At 42.4% G+C, this 13,873-nt stretch overlaps 1 protein-coding gene and 1 pseudogene across 3 annotated transcripts in view; one reads left to right on the top strand and one right to left on the bottom strand.

Annotated features, from left to right (window-relative positions):
- Nucleotides 1-13,873, bottom strand: part of Adgre1 (adhesion G protein-coupled receptor E1) — a 95,786-nt gene that overhangs the window by 23,049 nt on the left and 58,864 nt on the right. For 2 of the 3 annotated variants that reach the window (XM_021217760.1, XM_029531291.1), the window contains 4 exons: nt 9,999-10,183; nt 8,920-9,090; nt 5,998-6,192; nt 3,931-4,166 (listed from right to left, as the gene is read on the bottom strand). In XM_021217760.1, coding sequence (XP_021073419.1) covers nt 3,931-4,166; nt 5,998-6,192; nt 8,920-9,090; nt 9,999-10,183 — 787 coding nt within the window. The remainder of the gene's footprint in view (nt 1-3,930; nt 4,167-5,997; nt 6,193-8,919; nt 9,091-9,998; nt 10,184-13,873) is intronic. The other variant, XM_029531290.1, reaches the window with a different exon arrangement.
- On the top strand, nt 10,558-11,026 carry LOC110335562 (annotated as a pseudogene).

Genomic DNA, 13,873 nt, shown 5'->3' with positions numbered 1-13,873 from the left:
ATAGGGGACTTTGGGGATAGCATTTGAAATGTAAATGAAGTAAATACCTAATAAAAATTGAAAAATAAATAAATAAATAAATAAAAAGGAGCCAGAACAGAATTGGAGGAAATGCGAAAAGTCATCAAATCCTACTACAAACTGGAAAATCCAGATGAAATGGATGATTTTTCTAGACAGATACCACTTACCAAAGTTAAATCAAGAGCAGTTAAACTATCTAAACCAGCCCATATCCCATAAGGAAATAGAGTAAGTCAATAAAAACCTTCCATCCACAAAAAAAGCCCAGGGCAGATGGATTTAGTGCAGAATTCTACCAAATCTTGGAAAAAGACCTAACACCAATATTTCTCAAACTGTTTCATAAAATAGAAACAGAAGAAACACTACTTAATTAATTCTATGAAGCCACAATTACTCTGATACCTAAACTACACAAAGACCCAACCAAAAAAGCAAACTTCAGACCAGACTTGCTTATGAATATTGATGTAAAAATACTCAATAAAATTCTTACAAACCAAATCCAAGAACACATCAAAACCACTATTCAACATGATCATCATGTAGGATGTAAATCAATCCATTGGTTTTTTTATTAGATATTTTCTATCTTAACATTTCAACTGTTATCCCCTTTCCTGGTTTTCCCTCCAAAAAAACCCTACCCTCTACCTCCTATCCCTGCTTCTATGAGGGTGTGCCCCACCTATGTACCCTTTCCTGATTCCTGGCCTGGAATTCCCCTACACTTGGGCATCAAGCCTTCATAAGACCAAGGGCATCTCCTCTCATTGATGTCCAACAAGGCCATCCTCTGCTACATATGCAACTGTAGCCAATGGTCCAGCCATATGTACTCTTTAGTTGGTGGTTTAGTGCCTGAGAGCTGGGGGGGGGGGTCTGTTTGGTTGATATTGTTGTTCCTCCTATGAGGCAGAAAACCCCTTCAGCTCCTTCAGAACATTCTCTAACTCCTCCATTGGTGTTCCCAGGCTCAGTCCAATGGTTGAATGGGAGCAGCCACTTTTGTATTTGTCAGGCTCTGACAGAGCCTCTCAGGGGACAGCTATATCAGACTCCTGTCTGAACTTCTTGGCATCCACAATAGTGTCTGGGTTTGTCAACTGTATATTGGATGGATCCTCAGGTGGTGCAGTCTCTGTATGGCCTTACATTCAGTCTCTGCTCCACAATTTGTATTGGCTCCTGCAATTATTTCGTTCCCTCTTCTAAGAAGGATTGAAGCATTCACACTTTGGTCTTTCTTCTTCTTGAGCTTCATATGGTCTATGAATTGTATCTTGGGTATCAGTAACTGCATGCCATGTGTGTTCTTTTGTGATTTGGTTACCACAATCAAGATGATATCTTCTAGGTCAATTCATTTACCTGAGAATTTCATGAATTCATTGGAACGCTCAAGTCCAAGTGGATCAAGGACCTCCACATAAAACTAGATATACTGAATCTAATAGAAGAGAAAGTGGGAAAAAGCCTCGAACACATGGACATAAAGGAATATTTCCTTAAAAGGACACCAATGTCTTATGCTCTAATAATTGACAAATGGTACTTCATAAAACTGCAAAGCTTCTGTAAGGTAAAGGACACTTTCAATAGGATAAAACAGCAACCAACAGATTGGGAAAAGATCTTTACCAATCCTACATCTGACAAAGGGCTAATAGCCAATATATACAATGAAGCCAAAATGTTAGGCTCCAGACAATCAAATAGCTCTATTAAAAATGGGGTACAAGGCTTAAAAAAGTTCTCTACTGAGGAAATCTGAATGGTTGAGAAGCACCTAAAGAAATATTCAACATCCTTAGTCATCAGGGAATTACAAATCAAAACAACCCTGAAATTCCTCCTCACACCATTCAGAATAGCTAAGATCAAAAACTCAGGTAACAGCAGATGCTGGGGAAGATGTGGAGAAAGGGAAACACTACTCCATTGCTCATGGAATTGCAAGTTAATACAATCACACTGGAAATCTGTCTGGTGGTTCCTCAGAAAATTGGACATAGTATTACCTGAGGATCCAACTATACCACTCCTGAGCATATACCCAAAAGATGTTCCAACATATAACAAGGACACATGTTACACTATGTTCATAGCAGCCTTATTTATAATAGCCAGAAGCTGGAAAGAACCCAGATGTCCCCCAAGAGAGGAATGGATATAGAAAATGTGGTACATTTACACAATGGAATACTATGCATCTATTAAAAATAATGAATTCATGAAATTATTAAGCAAATGGATAGAACTAGAAAATATCCTGAATGAGGTAACCCAATCACACAAGAACACACGTGGTATTCATTCACTGATAAGTGGATATTAGCCCAAAAGCTTGGAATACCCAAGGTACAATTCACAGATCATTAGAAGCTCAAGAATAAGGAAGACCAACGTGTGAGTGTTTCAGTCCTTCTTTGAGGGAGTAATAAAATACTCACAAGAGCAAATATGTAGACAAAGTATGTAGCAGAGACTAAAATAAAGGCCATCCAGAGACTTTCCCACCTGAGATCCATCCCATATGCAGTCACCAAAACCAGACACTATTGTGGATGCCAAGAAGTGCATGCTGACAGGAGCCTGATATAGCTGTCTCCTAAGAGGCTGCACCAGAGCCAGACATATACAGAGGCAGATACTCACAGCCAATGATTGAACTGATCATGGGATCCCCAATGGAGGAGTTAAGAGAAACGACTGAAGGATCTAAAGGGGTTTACATCCTCATAGGAAGAAAAACAATACCAACCAACCAGAGAACCCAGGGTCTAAACCACTAACCAAGGTGTACACGTGGAAGGATCCATGGATCCAGTTGTATATGTAGCAAAGGATGGCCTTGTTGAACACCAATGGGAGAAGGGGCCCTTGGTCCCAAGAAGGCTCAATGCCCCAGTATAGAGGAATCCAAGGGTGGGAGGCAGGAGTAAGTGGGTGGGTGGGTGGGGACACATCCTCATAGAAGCAGTAGGGGGGAAATGGGATAGGGGACTTCTGGGGGAGGCAGAAATCAGGAAAGGGGATAACATTTAAAATGTAAATAAATAAAATATCCAATAAAAAAATAAAATAAAATTCTTGCAAACCGAATGCAAGAACACATCAAAACTATCATTCAACATGATCACGTAGGCTTCATCCAAAGGATGCAAGATTGGTTAAATATAAATGAAAATCCATTAACATAATACACTATCTAAACAAACTCAAAGGAAAAAATGGCATGGTCATATCTTCAGGTGCAGAAAAAGTGTTTGACAAAATACAACACACTTTCATGGTAAAAGTATTGGTGAGATCAGGAATTCAAGGCCCATATCTAAACATAATAAAAGCAATTTACTGCAAACAAATAGCCACTGAGGTAGAAAGGGCAATTTGCAAATTCATCTGGAATAATAAAAAACCTAGGATAGCAAAAACCATTCTTAACAATAAAGGAATAAAGGAACGGCTGGAGAGATCGCCATCCCCGACCTCAAGCTCTACTACAGAGCAATAGTGATAAAAACTCCATAGTATTGGTACAGAGACAGACACATTGACCAATGGAATAGAATTTAAGACCAAGAAATAAACAGCACACTTACAGACACTTGATCTTTGACAAAGAAGCCAAAAATATACAATGGAAAAAGAAAGGATCTTCAATAAATGATGCTGATATAACTGGTTGTCTATATGTAGAAAAAAATGAAAATAGACCCATGAGTCCCTTCCCTGACTTCTCTGCCATGCTGCAGCATATACCTTCAACATGTATTTAAAACAAAACCTTCCTCCCTTAATTTTATTATTATTATTATTTTGTCATGGCATCAGTCAAGTAGCTAGTACAGTTTTCATGAAGCTTGATAACAAGGTCCTTATAGAGAAGAAAATGGCACTCACCGATTATGCATCCCATAGCCCCATGGCTGTACGGAAGCAGAGATCACGACCACCAGGACTGGGAGTCCATAGCCAAAGGCGCAGAGGTGCAGCATCTTGATGTTGCGAGAGCTGAAATAATTCACCACCTTCAGGTTTCTCACCATCAGGAAGAGCATCACTGCCTCCACCAGCATCCAGAAGAAGCAGGCAAGGAAGAGATAGTGTAGGAAACCCGCAATGATGGCACAGGCCGTCTGCAGGGAAGAAGTCTGCATATCAGGATCTCCCATGCAGGCAGAAGGTGGAAGTACTAAAGAAAGAGAGGAATGGCCTCTACTGGGGTTCCTTAAACGATACAATCTATTTTCCACTAAGCATAATGTAGTCATCCCTTCACCATCTAGGATGAGATTATATCTTGGCCAGGTAGCCATGACAACTCAACAGAGAAAGGTCTGTGGTCACAATAATGGATCTCATCAAGGAAGGGAGAGAATGGCCACCTGGGACTCCAAGGGAACTACTTCCAGGTTTTCCATAGCTGAGAGTAACCCTAGAAAATGTTAGGGTACATAAGCAGTGGAAAGTTAAGGGGAAAGGGAATTCCATGATACTGCTTCCAAGAGATCATCGTCCATAATGCAGTGTGACTCTGCAGTGATGCAACTACGTGGGAGTCGCCCCATACTCTTGTAAGTGACCAGGTGGTCTATACATAAGTCCACTGACATTCATTCACCAACTAGACTTGTGTGGAATCTTTTCAGTCTGTCATCAGTCAGTAAAGTATTTTCCCAGTCCACGCTCCTTAGGTAAGATAATCCATCCTCAGTATCCTTGTAAAAGCTAGCCAAAAAAATGTGCACCTGTAGGCCTGACAGTCTAGAGGAGGGATGGAGACGGCCTGGAGACCACTACCTAGCTCGCCTAGACTAGTTGGTGAGTTCCAGGCCAATGAGAGATTCTGTCTCAAAAAACACAAGGTCAGAACAATGAGATAGCTCAGCAGCTGATCAATGAACTTGCTGCCAAGCTTGATCGCATGAAAGGAGAGAACTGATTCCTGTTGGTTGTGTTGTATGCGTTCCATGACATGTGCATATATCCACACACGTGTGCATACATTCAAACACACACACATACACACTGTATATGCATTATATATATAATGTTTTAAAGCAGGGTGGTAAGAGGCCTCTATTGCTAAAGCACTTGTAACAGATGTGTGAGGACTGAGGACTAGATTCCTCCAAAAGTATGGATTCCTAGAACCCACATAAGTGCTAAGTGGGCACAGTGGCTCACCTGCAATTCCAGCCCTGGAAGAAAGCCTGCTAGTGAGACTAACCATATTGGCCAGCCCTGGTTTGACTGAGAGACCTTGCCTCAGTGAGAAATGTGGAAGAGTGATTGAGGATAAGTCTTTACATTGGGCCTCCATATGCACACCACACACTTGTGTTCAAACGGATGCACACACACACACACACACACAACCAAAAATAATGAGAAAACAGAACAATGGAAGGGACTAAAAATTTCATAAAATGCTATAGGAGCTGATTTTAGACTGATTCCTATCACAGTAGATTAATTCAGTGAGAACTTGGCCTTGCTGGTTAGTTTCTTGTCAACCTGACACAAACTAAAGTCAACTGCGGAGAAAGAACCTTGAATACGGAATTGCCTTGATAAGATTAACCTGTAGGTAAGAGTGTGGAGCATTGAGATGGGAGGGCCCAGCTCATCATGAGCAACACCATCCCTGGGTTGGTAGTCCTACACTGTATAAAGAAGCAGGCTGAGTAGGTCAAGAGAAAAAAGCCAGCAAGTAGCATTCCAACGTGGTCCCTACTTTAGTTCTTGCCTTGGTGGACTGTGATATGAAAGTGTAGGCTAAAAGAATCCTTCTCTTGCCCAAGTTGCTTTTAGTCATGTTGATTATTACAGCAATACATAGAAAACTGCGACAATGTCAGGGGGCGCTATGAAAAAGCCCTGGGAGAGGGAACTAGATAGTGATGAGCAAAAAGAACATGGGCAGATGGTGCTGCTGGATAGGGGCACAGCCCAAGGATCACAAACCTGGTTGTCAGTCTTGTCTATACCGGTGAGGAAGAGAATCTTGGCCAAGAAGAGACACACACAAAGATGCAGATGCATGTAGGTATTGTGGTTCTGAACAGCACGACACAGCACGAAGGTGGCTATGGCCAAGGCGAGACATACCAGGGAGATGACTGTACCCACATGGCTGATGATAAACAAGGAGAATTCCATCTACCGGGAAGGAGAACAATTGTTGGTTTCACCAGAGAACTAGAATCCCCCCTCAGCACCAGGAAAAAAAAAAACCAACACCTTAACCAAACCTCCTGAAAATCTCAGGACGTCTATCCCCTGGCCTCAGAATGATCTGAATGTTATCCATGATACTCTGAGCAGCCTGACTGCACCTCTGAGTACTCACACACAACGCCCAGTGTTTTCTTGAACCTCCATACTAAAGAGGACATCTACAAACTACTCTTCCCAGAACCCCTTGTCATAGAGTATGTAGTATAGACTCTTCATGGGATAGATATAGATATAGATATAGATATAGATGTAGATGTAGATGTAGATGTAGATGTAGATATAGATGTAGATGTAGATGTAGATATAGATATAGATATATCTGGGAAGGCAGAAAAAAAAGGAACCTACCAGTCATCTGTATGTCAGATAAGCTGAGACCAAACTTCCCCTTGCCTAAGAATAGAACACAAATGACACCAGCAATTCTGGGCCTTTTGAACTGTGAGAGGAGGATGACCCTGAAGCTCCTCCATCTCTTTCTAAAGATTTTGTGAGTGCACACTTGTCTGTATCAAATCCCTCATTTCTCCAAACATCTGAAGTGGTTTCTGCCTCTTGGGCTGAGCACTAACAAAGTTGCTGGTATCCGACACATTTCAATTTAGTTTGAAAGTAACTGTCTTTTCCCTATACTGTTTACTGATGAATAGTTTTAAAATTCATGGTGTCTACTCTGTGTTAAAGACAATGCCAGCCAGTGCATCACAGGGTTCTCTACACAACACTGTCACAGACTGTTTAAAAAAAAAAAAACTGCCCACAATTTTGTCAGCTCCCAGTCATGGGAATTGTGCTGAGACATAAATGCTTGTTTGCTAATCAGTTAAATAAGATTGTGTATATCTGTATGTGTGTGCTTATGTGTGTGCAGGTGCATTTGTGTACACATGAATGTGAAGGACAGAGGACAACTTCAGGTGCCACAATAAGGAATAGTAACCAAAGGGTCTCTCTTTGGCCCGGATCTCACCAGTGAGTTCCTGGATCCACTTGTCTCTACCTCCTCAACTGGGGAGACTTCAAGTCTTTGTCACTACCCATAGCTATTTTACATGGGTGCTAGAGAACAAACTCAGACTCTTGTGACACATGGCAAGCACTTTACAGAGTCAGCCATATCCCCAGCCCATGGATGCTTTATATGGTCATTTATGTAGGATTATAGTAAATGCATACACATACTTAAAACTGTGTCCTGTGGTGTTAACTGTCTGTTAGCTTTTTATACTTGCTGCTTTGACATGAGAGAGTTGGGTTCCACTCAAAGGGGTAAAGTGGCTTACCCAAAAAAAAAAAAAAAAGTGACCCACACAGAACCTAAAGGGGAACATTCTCCCTGTTGTCCTACTGTAAGTCCTAAACTACACATTCTTCTATAAGATGCTTGGTACCTCCATAGTATGGAAGTGCCAATGTTCCTAATACATCAGCCAAGGACAGTTTCCACACCAACTGAGGAACATTTCCTTTATTAAGTCAATGCACTCATCTGCGCTCACTTCACGTAACCTTTTGTGAATATGAAAACCCTACACTACACCTTTAACCTAATGGCAAGGGATTCCGGGAGTTACAATTTATAGATGTTCACTCCAATAATGTAGTGCAGAGCATCCTTTGAAGGTAGGGATAAGTCCTGAGTGATGTCAGTGTATTACCAACCTTCACTGGCATCTAGGAATTCCTACAGTTCAATTTCTGGTTGATGTCTATAGTTTGGTAGAAAGAAAACTTTGGGGCCAGGCTGTCTCCAAGTTCAGGTCCTACCTCCACTAGTCACTAACTACGTGATGGGACATGACACCGAGCATCAATCTTCTGTCCCATGAAATTTGAAATTGACCAATAAACAATTAGCTTCAAGCAAAAAGTCCTAGATCATTAAACTCCCTGTTAGTAACTGCTCATTAAATGAGACCTGTGAACTATATTGGGTGTGTTTGATTATAGTCTGTGACCGTTCATTTTGGTGGTCAACTTGGTTAAACCAGAAGTCTACTAAGAGATCAGCTATTGGGCACACCCTTGAGAAATATTATTGATCAGGTTATTTGAAGTGGGAAGACCCAGCCTAGACAAAAATGGTCTAAGGCAAAAGCTTTGCTTTTTTGCCTCATTGCCTTCACATCTTGCTGGCAAGTTCATCTATTCTGATATTGCAGCTGCTGCAGCTCTCCTTGGCTGATACCAGAATCCGGATTCTTCAGGTTTCCAGTGTGAACAGACAATCCATGGTGCTCCAGAAGTCCTCCAGACTGTTAGTGCCAGAGTGAGGCTACTGAAATATCTAATGCTTTATATTGATCATTTACTGGGTTCTCAGCCACTCTAATGTGAAGGCAGCCGTTGTTGGAATGTATACATCATATTATGCAAGTCAATCTAATAAAATCCCTCTAACAAGTGTTCATTCTTTTGGTCCTGTTCCTCTTAGAAAGCCTGAATAATACAGGGTTATTATGTCTGATTTTGTACTTCAGTGTCATAGCTTTCTAATCACATGATGAGTTCCTTACTCGTGGAGGTGTGGCACACATTCCTCTCCCTCTATGGTTACCTTCCGCAATACTCAAGACCATGGAGAGACTCACTTCGACTAGGTTTTAGGCAAGATACTCAGGGAAACATGAATGAGCTACCAATACTCACCGTAAGCTCCCCAGAAGCCATGATAATGGCCAAGTTTGCCATCCGGTTACAGCTGCAGACGGTGTGCGTCTCCGATGCTTCCACAATCTCACAGCCCGAGGGTGTCCATCTCCCATCCTCCACATCAGTGCTCCAGGAGACACAGATAGGCCTCTCAGACATCTGCTTTGGCTGAAAGATCAGAGGCCCCAGTCTCCTGAGAACTTCACACTGGAGTGGATTCAATGTGACCAGACTTGAGATCCATCTGGGACTAGAAACTCAGGAGATGGAAAAACTGACTGTATTTCTGTCTGTAGTGGTGCTTGATCCAGTGTTGGACTACTGTTATTGCTTCAAGAAAACTTCTTTCAGAACCAGGAAGATAGCTCAGCAGACAAAAGTCCTTGCTGTATGTGTATAGGGAGCTATTCAAATGCCTAGCACACACACACACATTTAAATCCTGGCCTTGGAAGGCAGAGAGATAAGAGTTGATATGACTTGCTGACCAGACAGCCTGGCTGAATCAACAAGCTCTTGGTTCTGTGAAGGATCTGGTCTTAAAAACAAATGAGGCAAGGTAGATTTCTCAGTGGTTAGTAGCATTTGCTACTCTTCTGGAAAAACTGAGTTTGGTTCCCAGTGTCCTTATTAGGTGGCTCACAACCACTTGCAACTCCAGCTACATCAAATCTGCTGCTTCTGGACTCCATGGCACATGCACTTGCATGCACATACCCACAGGCAAACATGCACATAATTATGAATAATAAAAATAAATCTTAAAAAGAATAAAAAAATAAATCTTTAAAAAAATAAAATGAGAGCAATAAAGACACCTAACATTGATCTTTCACGACCACATACACACTAGCACTAATGCATGCTTGTTGCATTATAGGTTGTAGTGTGTCACTACTGAGGAAACTTAGAAAAGGGCACACAGCACCTCTCTAGTAAAAGAAAAATGGGAATGCACTTTTTGCACCCAAATCTGTGATCATTTAGAAACAAAACAATCTTAAGCAGGTTAGAGCATCTTGGGTACCAAGACCCCTCCATAGACAATCAGAGGTCTCAGAAGACACCGCACAAACCTGGATGTGCTGGAGGGTATAGATAATAGGCTTAGAGAAGTCCTCCTTCTTCTCTCCAGTCACAGTGCCCACAACAACACGGGAATTCATCCTCAGCTTCTGGAAGGACTGGCCATCTTCAAAGAAGCGTTCATTTAAAACTGATTCCATGTGTGCAAATGAGACAAAAGCCACTCCTGGAGCCCCTGCATATCCCCAAAATAAAAACAAAGAGAGGGAAAGAATTATTTGTTCCATAGATATGATAGATGGCACATATGCACAAAGGAAATATGTGTACACACAGCAACATGTGTACACACATGCAACACATGTGACATGTACATACACAGACTCTCCCCAGTTTACTCTTGGGACTTAAATAACCAAGAATTTTCAGATCAGCTGAGGCAGGGATGGAAAACTAGGGAAAAGAGACATGGGAAAGGAAAGAAACCCCACCCAAACTCCAGGCTGCCATTCCTACTCTCTGAAGGTCAAGAAACCTCAACAGGTCTAATACGCCAAACATCAGTTCCTGACAGTGGGGACTGGGGTAGCCAACAGCCTGTGGAGCAACATGCCTACGTTTTGTGACTACTGTGATATGTATCTTACCTACGATTCTTCATCTATGAAGAAGACACACTGCAGAAATACAAAGAGAATGTGAAAGACTGTTACCAGAAATGGATGAAAGAGTAGACCCAGAGCCTGACTGATAAAACAATGGCTGCATTCCAACAAAGAAAGATACCCCTAGGCCCATTCTCTGCTCCTTCACCTGCAGGGGCCATGATCCCACCTCCCCCAAGTCTTCTAGGTCCTCCTTGGCCTGGCATGAAGCCTGTATCCCACATGGGAGGCATACCATGGTGCCAATGATGGGCCCTCCTCCTCCTGGGATGATGCCTGTGGGACCAACTTATGGGATGAGACCTCCCATGGGAGGCCACATATCCATGATGCCCGGGTCTCCAATGATGAGACCTCCCACCTGTCCTATGTTGGTGCCCACATGGCCTGTCATGACTCAGCCAAACAGATAAGAGCAGAAGGACTCTTTTTTGTATTGTATTTCTTTTGTTTCACCAGGAGATCTTGGTGCTGAGCCTGAGAGTTTACTAGATGCATGACAAGGAAACGTCCCTTCCTAATAAGCAGAATACTTTTGGAAGGAGAAGTGAACCAAAAAAGTGCAGTTTTTCACTTATACTGTGAAATGTGAAAATAAAATCATCAGCAGTTTTAGTTTAAAAAAAAAAAAAAAAAAAAAAGCCTATGGCGATGGTTTCCTGGCACCATCTCCAAGAGGGCACTGGAACTATCAACAGAGCTGTGCTGACTTAGGGGCAGAAAGTTCACACTTTGACTCATCTACACCCCTCACTCATCCCTGATATAAACACTACAGCTTGAGAAACCACCATATGATTTCATGTACAAAGGGGAGTCATTTCTGAGAAGTGAGGAAAGCAGACCGCATGACTTTTTTTTCTCAAGTTTTAAAGTGAGCTTAAGCTTTAGTCCTGCGTCATCTGTAAATCTTCGAAACGGGATGGGAGCTTAGTGGAGAGATGGCCTAGTATATGTGAGGGCTCATGCTAGCTGCCTAGTGCCAAACGAAATTAATTATACGTAAATAAAACCAATAAGCAATATAACTTAGAAGCCACTAAATCACATACACAGCCATTGTAAAGATGCCTGGCACTGGAGAGATGGCTCATCAGAGGAAAGTGTTTGTCACCAACCCTGAAGCCCTGAGTTCGATACACACCCCACACAGTGAAGGGAATCAAACTGACTCCTGAAAGTTGTCTTGTAACTGCCATTCATGTTTCTTGGTACATGTGTGTGCATGTATGTACATGTGTGTGCATATATGCACATTTTCATGCATGTTTGTATACACACAGATAGATAGATAGATAGATAGATAGATAGATAGATAGATAGATAGATAGATGATAGATAGATAGATAGATAGATAGATAGATGTAAATACACCTAAAATTTTTCTCTCACACACACACATGCACACATTTACACTTAATCTACTTACTGTTGTGTTAATAAACTCCCTAGTATTTAAAAATTTGTCAGAGCAGGAATTCAAGCAGCTAGTCACATCACATCTACAGTCAAGAGCAAAGAGAGAGTGTGAATTTTTGCTTCCTTGTTCTCCGAGCTACTCAGCTTGCTTCCTCTATTCACACAGTCCAGAGAATGCTGCCACCCACAGTGGACCAAGTCTTCCCACATCAATCTATGTAAGACAGACACCCACTGACACATCCATAGGCCATCCTTACCTAGTCCGCCCTTCACTAACACTCTTCCCAGATGATTCTAGGCTGTGTCAAGTTGGTAGTGAAAACTACCCAGAGCTTACTAAAAAAGCAAAGAAAATGGAGGAGAGGAAGAGAACGGGAGAGGAAGAAATGACAGGGTGGAAGGAGGGAGAGTCCATCTTGTGCTGCCTGCACATTCCATCTTGTGCTGCCTGTACAGAGAGCCATCTGCTGGAACCTGAACAGCACCACATCCACAAAGAAAACTGGTCACAAAAGACATGTCCACTAAAGAGATTAGAAATAGTGACAGCATCACAGTGAAATTGCAAAATTGATAAACTCAATAAATCAAATTTTAGAACTCAGTGGAAAGCCTTATAATAGACTGGACCAGGTGGGCCAGAAGGGTTCTCATTGCCTGAGCTGGTAAGAGAGCCATCTTTGCTCTGGTGCGTTGCCAGGGAGAGGGCAGCCTGCAGAAGCGACATAGCTTCTGGGAAAGATCCTGTTTCTGGCTCCAGACATACAGGCACCTTCCCCACCAGAGGAGAAGTGTCTGCCCAGAAGGGCTCTCACTGCCTGAGCTAGTAAGGGAGCCATCTTTGCTCCGGTTCGCCTAGGCTCCAGTCTGCACTGGTGAGAGAGTGGACCACAGAAGCTGCACAGCTTTGGGACAGGCAGAAGCAACCTAGCTTCTGAGACAGACCCTGCTTCAGGCTCCAGACATTTGGGCACCTTCCTCACCAGAGGAAAGGTGGCCACCTGTGAGGGCTCTGTTAGCCAGAGCAGGTGAGAGAGTCATATTGTGTCCAGGGTCCCTCAGTGTCTAGTCTGTGCAGGTGAGTGTGTAAACTGCAGAGGCAACACATCTTCTGGGACAGGCCCTGTTTTGGGCCTACATCTTCAGCCAGAAGGCAGATCTGAATGCCAGGCCTCTGTGCACATTCCCTGCTAGAGGAGAGCTTGCCTGCAGAGAGTACTCTGACCACTGAGACTCAGGAGAGATCTGGACTGCCAGGACTGCTGACAGAGGCTAACAGAATCACAGGAGGAACAAGCTCCAACCAGAGACAACTATAACAACTAACGCCAGAGATTACCAGATGGCAAAAGGCAAACGTAGGAACCTTACTAATAAAAACCAAGACCAATCGCCATCATCAGAACCTACCACTCCCAACTCAATCAGTCCTAGATACCCACAACATACCCAAAAAGCAGGAATCAGATTGAAAGGCACACCTAATGATGCTGGTAGAGGACTTTAAGAAGGGCATTAAAAACTCGCTTTGAAAAGTGCAGGAGAACACTGCTAAAGAGGTACAAGTCCTTAAAGAAAAACAGGAGAATACTTCTAAAGAGGTAGAAGTCCTTAAAGAAAGACAGGAGAAGAGAAACAAACAGTGATGAACTTGAACAAAATCATCCAAGACCTAAAAAGGGAAATAGAAGCAATAAAGAAAACCCAAAATGTGACAACTCTGGAGATAGAAACCCTAGGAAAGAAATCAGGAATCATCCAATGGAAAAAGACAGCATTTTCAACAAATGGTGCTGGCACAACTGGCGGTTCTCATGTAGAAGAATGAGAATTGATCC

Source organism: Mus pahari, chromosome 18 (assembly GCF_900095145.1).
Source record: "Mus pahari chromosome 18, PAHARI_EIJ_v1.1, whole genome shotgun sequence".
NCBI lineage: Eukaryota > Metazoa > Chordata > Mammalia > Rodentia > Muridae > Mus > Mus pahari.
Note: the sequence above shows the minus strand (reverse complement) of the source record. Positions and strands in the feature narration are given on the sequence as shown.